Raw genomic sequence first — 8,112 nt, forward strand, 5'->3', positions numbered from 1 at the left:
GGATATATCTAAGGGCTATAACGGGAGCTTTCTAATACGACTTCCAGAGGTCCTTTTTGCGTCATGGCGAAGATAAGAAAGGAAGGACCCCACGTTGCCAACCCATTTATAAGCTCTCAGATCTGCCTAGCGACACCATTTCAATTCTCACTATTCGCTGACATCCAGGGGAAGGCGTATGCAGTGCAATTCAACCAATAGAAGACAGGCAAATTAATAAACCGACCTCAGAACAGCTTGCAGAATTCAGCATTCTCACATCCTCATAGGAAAATTGCTCTAACTCGAGTTCTGTTTTACTCACAGATATAATTCAAATGGTTTTAGAAACTAGAGAGTGTTTTCTATCCAATAGTATCAATAATATGCATATTGTACGAGCAAGAATTGAGTACGAGGCAGTTTAATTTGGGAACGAAATTATTACAAAGTGCAAATAGCACCCCCTATTGAGAAAAGGTTAATGAGGCAACTAGTCACACCTGTGACAGGTCCTTTAAAAGGGGAGGTGGAAGAGGGAGACCATAACTCACAGACAACAGAGAGAGAGACACCCATTGAATCCCTTGGAAGCGTGCAGAAGGTGAGAGTGCATCATTATTTAATAGACTATCTGCATCTCAAATGGTACCTTGATGTTATGTGGCCCTTGTCAAATGTACTGCACTATATTGTTGTGCATTTTTGTGGAGCGGCGCCCTGAATTTAAGAGAGTAGACTAATCCGTATCTTTGCAGTAAATGGGTAGTGTCTGACAATATCTATAATGCTTCCCATTCCCTATGTAGTGCATTGTAGGCCCTCATCAAAGGTAGTTCACTACAAACGGAATGAGGAGCCATTTGGAAAGGATCCATATTCCTGTGTGCCAGGCTTATCTATCGTATGTGGTTGAAGAGATGATACCTGAGTTTTGGCAATAGCTTAGTAGTGCCGTGTTGCCCGTACTCAGTTCTTGGGGTCCTCAGGACTGGGTTTAGGAAATGCTGCTTTGGCAGTTGCTTAAGTTTTGTACCTAACAGTGTGTTTCCTTAACCTGTCTAGGACTGGGGTGCCGCTAGCGGCACCCCCCCCCCCCCCCCCCCACTGAAAAGCCAGGGCGCGAAATTCAAAAAAAATATTTTTTTAAAATATTTAACTTTCACACATTAACAAGTCCAATACAGCTAATGAAAGATACAGATCGTGTGAATCCAGCCAACATGTCCGATTTTTAAAATGTTTTACAGGGAAGACACAATATGTAAATCTATTAGGTAAACACCTTAGCAAAAGAGACCATTTTTTCTTTGTCCACCAACACCACTAGCTATCACCAATTCGGCTAAACTAAGATATTGATAGCCACTAACCAAGAAAAAACCTCCTCAGATGACAGTCTGATAACATATTTATGGTATAGGATAGGTTTTGTTAGAAAAATGTGAATATTTCAGGTAGATATCATAGTTTACAATTGCACCCACCGTCACAAATCGACTAGAATAAATAGATAGAGCAACGTGTCTTACCTAATTACTAATCATAAAACATTTCGTAAAAATACACAGCATACACTAATCGAAAGACACAGATCCTGTGAATACAGACAATATTTCAGATTTTCTAAGTGTCTTACAGCGAAAACACAATAAATCGTTATATTAGCATACCACATATGCAAACGTTACCCCAGCATTGATTCTAGCCAAAGAGCGCGATAACGTCAACATCGCCAAAAGATATTAATTTTTTCACTAACCTTCTCAGAATTCTTCAGATGACACTCCTGTAACATCATATTACAACATACATATACAGTTTGTTCGAAAATGTGGATATTTAGCCACCAAAATCGTGGTTATACAATGAGAAAAGTAGCCGAGCTGGTCAGAAAATGCCGTGCGCCATATTAGACAGTGATCTAGTCGTATACATAAATACTCATAAACGTGACTAAAAAATATAGGGTGGACAGCGATTGATAGACAATTTAATTCTTAATACAATCGCGGAATTACATTTTTTAAATTATCCTTACTTTTCAATACAGTTTGCGCCAAGCGAAGCTACGTCAAAAAAGATGGCGTCCTAAGCCACTAACATTTTTCGACAGAAACACGATTTATCATAATAAATTGTTCCTACTTTGAGCTGTTCTTCCATCAGAATCTTGGGCAAAGAATCCTTTCTTGGGTCTAATCGTCTTTTGGTCGAAAGCTGTCCTCTTGCCATGCAGAAATGCACATTGCGTTCGGCAAGAACTGGAACGGTGCCCAGAGATTCACAGTGGCTCAGAAATAAATGTCCCAAAATCGCACTAAACGGATATAAATTGCTATAAAACGCTTTAAATTAACTACCTTATGATGTTTTTAACTCCTATAACGAGTAAAAATATGACCGGAGAAATATAACAGGCTACACTAATGCTTGGAAAAACAGTAGGTCGGTATCCTCCGCGCGCATGACGCACCTAGAAAAGAGGTCCTACCTACAGGATTTTTTCATTTATAGTGGCTGTGATTGGGCAATCGATACCATTCAAAGCGTCATCACGTAAAGGCATCCAGGGGAAGACGTAAGCAGTGTCCGTATACTAATAGGAATAACAGTGGCCTTAAAACTGACTCCAGAACAGGGGCCAAAATGTGTGAAATCTGACTCCATGTCAGGGAAATTGCTGTAGAATGAGTTCTGTTCCACTTAGATAATATGCATATTGTACGATCAAGAAGTTTGTAGGAAGCCGTTTCAAAAATTACACGATTTCCATAAATAGTGACAACAGCACCCCCTAGCCTTAACAGGTTAACCTGTTTGGGCTGCAGGGGCAGTATTGAGTAGCCGGATAAAAGGTGCCCATTTCAAACGGCCTCGTACTCAATACTTGCTCGTACAATATGCATATTATTATTACTATTGGATAGAAAACACTCTCTAGTTTCTAAAACCGTTTGAATTATATCTGTGAGTAAAACAGAACTCATTTTGCAGCAAACTTCCTGACAGGAAGTGGAAAATCTGAAATCGATGCTCTGTTCTAGGCCCTGCGTATAAATGTCCTTGATATATATCAGTATACATGCACTTCATACGTCTTCCACTAGATGAAAACAGTCAATAGAACTAAGTCTGATGACTCTAATGTGAAGGGGGGTCGAAGGAGACAGAAATTCGATATGACACTTCGACTGGCTGTTGTCATATCGATCCCGTTAACGGGACTGCAGCCATAAGAAGTTAATCCCTCCAGTTCAGAATCACCACCTCCACTAGCTAATATCTCTGTTAATCCCTCCAGTTCAGCATCACCACCTCCACTAGCTAGTATCTCTGTTAATCCCTCCAGTTCAGAATCACCACCTCCACTAGCTAGTATCTCTGTTAATGCAATCGCAGTGTTAGAATTCTAAAAATATCTTCATTACGACATAAGGCTTATGTTATAGCGAGAGAGTGGCCAAAACCTGGGCGCAAAACTACTAGTACACAGTTCGACAGATATATGAAAAAGCATCATAAAATGTTTCTTACTTTTGGTGATCTTCCATCAGAATGTTGGACAAGGGGTCCTTTGTCCAGAACAGTCGTTGTTTGGATTTAGAACATCGTTTTTCCCTCTTGAACTAGCAAGCACACTGGCCAAGTGGCGCGAAGCTCTCCATTCTGAACAAAGGGCACACAACGCAACACGCCTAACGTCCCGAATAAATTTCAAAAATCTAATAAAACTATATTGAAAAAACATACTTTACGATGATATTGTCACATGTATCAAATAAAATCAAAGCCGGAGATAGTAGTCGCCTATAACGAAAGCTATTCAGAAGGCAATCCCACTGTCCTCTTCGCGCCTTCCTGAAAACATGAAATCGGTGACACGTCATTCCAAGAGGACGTATTCCATCTCAGACCAAGATAATCACCTCATTTCTTCTCTCACTGCATCTTGACATCCAGGGGAAGGTGTATGACGTGCATGTATACTAATAGCTATCATGCCCATTTATAGGCAGGACTTAGAAGAGAGCCTCGATTTCAGACTTTCCACTTCCTGGTCAGGAAGTTTGTGCCAAATTAGTTCTGTTTCACTCACAGATATAATTCAAACGGTTTTAGAAACTAGAGTGTTTTCTATCCAATAGTAATAATAATATGCATATTGTACGAGCAAGAATTGAGTACGAGGCCGTTTAAATTGGGCACGTTTTTTCCCCCAAAGTGACAACAGCGCCCTCTGTCCTCATCAGGTTAAATATTTCTAAAAAATATATTTTGAATTTCGCGCCCTGCACTTGAAGTGGCTGTTGTCATATTGTGCCCGGCTTCGGGCTTGCAGCCCAAAGAAGTTAACCTCTCCTCTAGTACCCACAGCCATTCCAGATTTAAAATGCTCAACTAATCTTACACTCTTTCTCTCTCAGGAGACGATCACCATGGCGATATTGACCATCCTTCTGCTTGTCAGCACAGCTTTTGCTCTGGGAGGTAAGCGTGACATACCTCACACCTACTCACCTACATTTTAATAAAAACATTTGTTGGTGTTGCTCTGTCCTACTTCACACACATGTAGGTATTAATATGCAGGTGTGAATGGAAATGCGTTTCTATTCATAACCAGTTCTCCATGGAACACCCTCTGAGAGGTCAGACATTATCAACCTTGACACTGGAGAAATGAAGGTTGTGCCTTGCAGAAGGGCACATAGATAGATATATGAACTTGTCAGCTCACTGATTTGAACTGCTGGCCCAACTCTCAAACAGCAGGCTACCTGCCACTCCTCTAGTTCCAGAGATGTATATTGGTGTCTAGATGCTGGACTGAGGTATTCTGATATGAACGGTTTGATCATTCAACTGGATGTATGATTGGATTGTCTAGCAACTATCAGGAAATAACACTGATACAATTTCCAGTCTTAGTTTCATCAGGTCTTCTACAAAACACAGAAACTGGAATTTGACTCCACAGGCCTTTTAAACAAGTAGCAGAACTTCAATATTTAGCCAGGAAACTACTTCTGTATAAGGCCCATATGGGACACACCCCAAGATTCCAGAATGTATGTCCAGAAATGTATATTGTCCTGCAATGTTATGGTCACATTACAATGTATGTTACCTGTGTACAGATGCTATGATACGACCCAAGACCCCATGTGAGGATGCTAGACATGCCGCTTTAAATGGCTCAATTGGAGCCTACGTCCCCACGTGTGATGACAATGGACAATACACCCCCGAGCAATGTTGGGGCTCTACAGGTTAACACTGGTGCACACGCACGCACAAAATAATCAATTCAGTTGAATGTGACAATTCAATGTGTATATATTGTATATGCAACATGTCTTTCTGGTAGGTTACTGTTGGTGTGTGACCAGTACTGGACAGAAGATCCAGTGTACTGAGACTCCACCAGGCATTGCTATCAACTGTTCCACCAAGGTGTGTGTATATACATACTCTTTCACTAAATGTTACTTCTTTGCAGCTGGTTATTGATGTGTATTTTTTGTTTTCTAATTGTAGATGAAAGGTGTTGGAAGTAAGATGTAGAAGACTGACAGTTGCCTTTACTGTACTACAGGAACTGACTCACATTCCATTCAAATAAATACATGAAGAAATCCTGATATTAAACTGTTGTTTTACTTACTTCATTGTTGGTGTGATATGCTGAACAATGTATATGAACCAGTTCATTTCTGGGAAATGGAGGAAGGAGTAGGACTGTTATGGTGACTGTATTACCACCACACCGGCAGTTACAGGACATGAAGGCAGTCAAATTCCACGTGACCATGTAGTAATTAGGCTTCTCCAAGCTCTGATGCTGGTGATGGTCATTAGTAGTCTACCACACTTGCTAACTGCCTGGTACTCAGCACTCTATTGTCCCTCTAATCACTCTGACATCAACTCTGATTGGTGGAAATCAGCAAGATTGACAGCTAAGAAGGGGGTTGTGGGGTTTAGTCACGTGCACAGGCAAGGCCTTCCTAATGCCTGTGGATCTTGGGTCCATGATATGGGGCATCAGCCTACTCAGTGACACCCACGGAACACAACTGAAAGAGTTTACAAATATTCACATCCTAACTCTGACTGCAGGACTTGGACTGTGGAATCAAATCTGTCAGTATTTCCTTTGTGTGGGTTTCTCTATATTCATTTTAATTATGGCATCTTTGGTCCTCCGTCGACATCGAAATGTCATTCCAATATATATATATATATATATATACAGGAGTTCAGCAGAGTCCATAATCAGAACCATGCTACTCTGAGGCTGAAGAATTGTTCCAGGCCACAGAGGGATGAAAGACCCCTTTACTGAGTCTACATCTTCACATTTCACTAAATCATTCCATTGCTTGCTTCTTGCATTATATCATCCTGTAAAATAAAGTACATGCTCTTCATCTTTACATGAGTAAATGTTGTATTAGAACCTGTAGGATGACTTGATGATTCATATCTCCTGGTTTCGTTACATGTTGATGCCATCTGATCTTTTAGGGCCAGACTGATCTATTCATGTTCAGGGTACTTCATGTTCATGCCCATATTTGGAGGCAGGGAGGAAACTTGCCTGAACATGGTCAGTACAGTATTAGCTAGCTAGAATGTATTGGTGATTCACATGATTGCCCTCTGTGAACAGGACATCCAAGAAGTGAAATGAATAACTTTAGTGGGGTAAGTAAATGTTCAGCCTATAATTTGCTAAATAGTTAATTTATAACTAGAACGCACACCACATGACAAAGTATGTGGTCACCTGCTCATCAAACATATTCAAAAATCATGGAGTTGGTTCCCCCCCCCTTAAAACTGCCTCAAGTCTTCCGGGAAGGCCTTGCACTAGATGTCAGAACATTGCTGTGGGGGATGTGCTTCCATTCAGCTACAACAGCTTTAGTGAGGTCGGGCACTGATTTTAGGCGATTAGGCCTGGCTCACAGTTGGCGTTCCAATTCATCCCAAAAGTATTCGATGGGGTTGAGGTCAGGGCTCTGTGCAGGACAGTCAAGTTCTTCCACACCAATCTCATCAAACCATTTCTGTATAAACCTGCACGGGGGGGATTGTCATTCTGAAACAGGAAAGGGCCTTCCCCAAACTGATGCGACAAATTGGAAGCACAGAATCGTCTACAATGTCATTGTAGCAATAGGATTTGCCTTCACTGGAACTAAGGTGCCCAAACCAAGAACAACAGCACCAGACCATTATTCCTTCTCCACCAAACTTTACAGTTGGCACTATGCATTCGGGCAGGTCGCATTATCCTGGCATCTGCCATATCCAGATACGTCAGTCGGACTGCCAGATGGTGACAAATCACTCCTGAGATCGCATTTCCACTGCTCCAATTGCGGTGAGTTTCACACCGCTCCAGTCGACTCCTGCCATTGAGCATGGTGATCTTAGGGTTGTGTGCGGCTGCTCGGCCATGCAAACCCATTTCTTAACTTCTTTGGGCTGCAAGCCCGATGTCGGGCACAATATGACAACAGCCAGGCCAAGTGCAGGGTGCGAAATTCAAAATATATTTTTTAGAAATATTTAACTTTCAGACATTAACAAGTCCAATACAGCAAATGAAAGACACAGATCTTGTGAATCCAGCCAATATTTCAGATTTTCTAAGTGTTTTACAGCAAAAACACAATATAGCGTTATATTAGCTTACCACAATAGCAAACATCACAACAGCATTGATTCAAGCCAAAAATAGCGATAACGTATAAACCACCAAAATATATTAATTTTTTCACTAACCTTCTCAGAATTCTTCAGATGACAGTCCTATAACATCATATTACACAATGCATATAGAGTTTGTTCGAAAATGTGCATATTTAGCGGCACAAATCGTGGTTATACAATGAGAAAAGTAGCAAAGAAAATGTCAGGAGAAATCTTTGGAGAGGCACCTATTCTAATCAGTAACTAATCCAAAACTTGACTAAAAAATACAGGTTGGACAGCAAATGAAAGACAAATTAGTTCTTAATGCAATCGCTGTGTTACATTTTTAAAATTAACGTTACTACAACATACAGCGTGCGTTAAAGCGAGGCTACACTGAAATGAATGGCGGCTTATGCATGTAAC

The 8,112-nt window shown here is 40.9% G+C and overlaps 1 protein-coding gene across 1 annotated transcript; it reads left to right on the forward strand.

Annotated features, from left to right (window-relative positions):
- Positions 1–4,418: 4,418 nt before the first annotated feature.
- LOC120036502 (equistatin-like) lies at positions 4,419–5,547 on the forward strand. Its single transcript, XM_038982944.1, has 4 exons — positions 4,419–4,470; positions 5,121–5,252; positions 5,351–5,436; positions 5,521–5,547. Exons 1-4 carry the CDS (start codon positions 4,419–4,421, stop codon positions 5,545–5,547), a joined length of 297 nt encoding a protein of 98 aa, XP_038838872.1.
- The last annotated feature ends 2,565 nt before the right edge of the window (positions 5,548–8,112 follow it).

Source organism: Salvelinus namaycush, unplaced genomic scaffold, assembly GCF_016432855.1.
Source record: "Salvelinus namaycush isolate Seneca unplaced genomic scaffold, SaNama_1.0 Scaffold1369, whole genome shotgun sequence".
Taxonomy (NCBI): domain Eukaryota; kingdom Metazoa; phylum Chordata; class Actinopteri; order Salmoniformes; family Salmonidae; genus Salvelinus; species Salvelinus namaycush.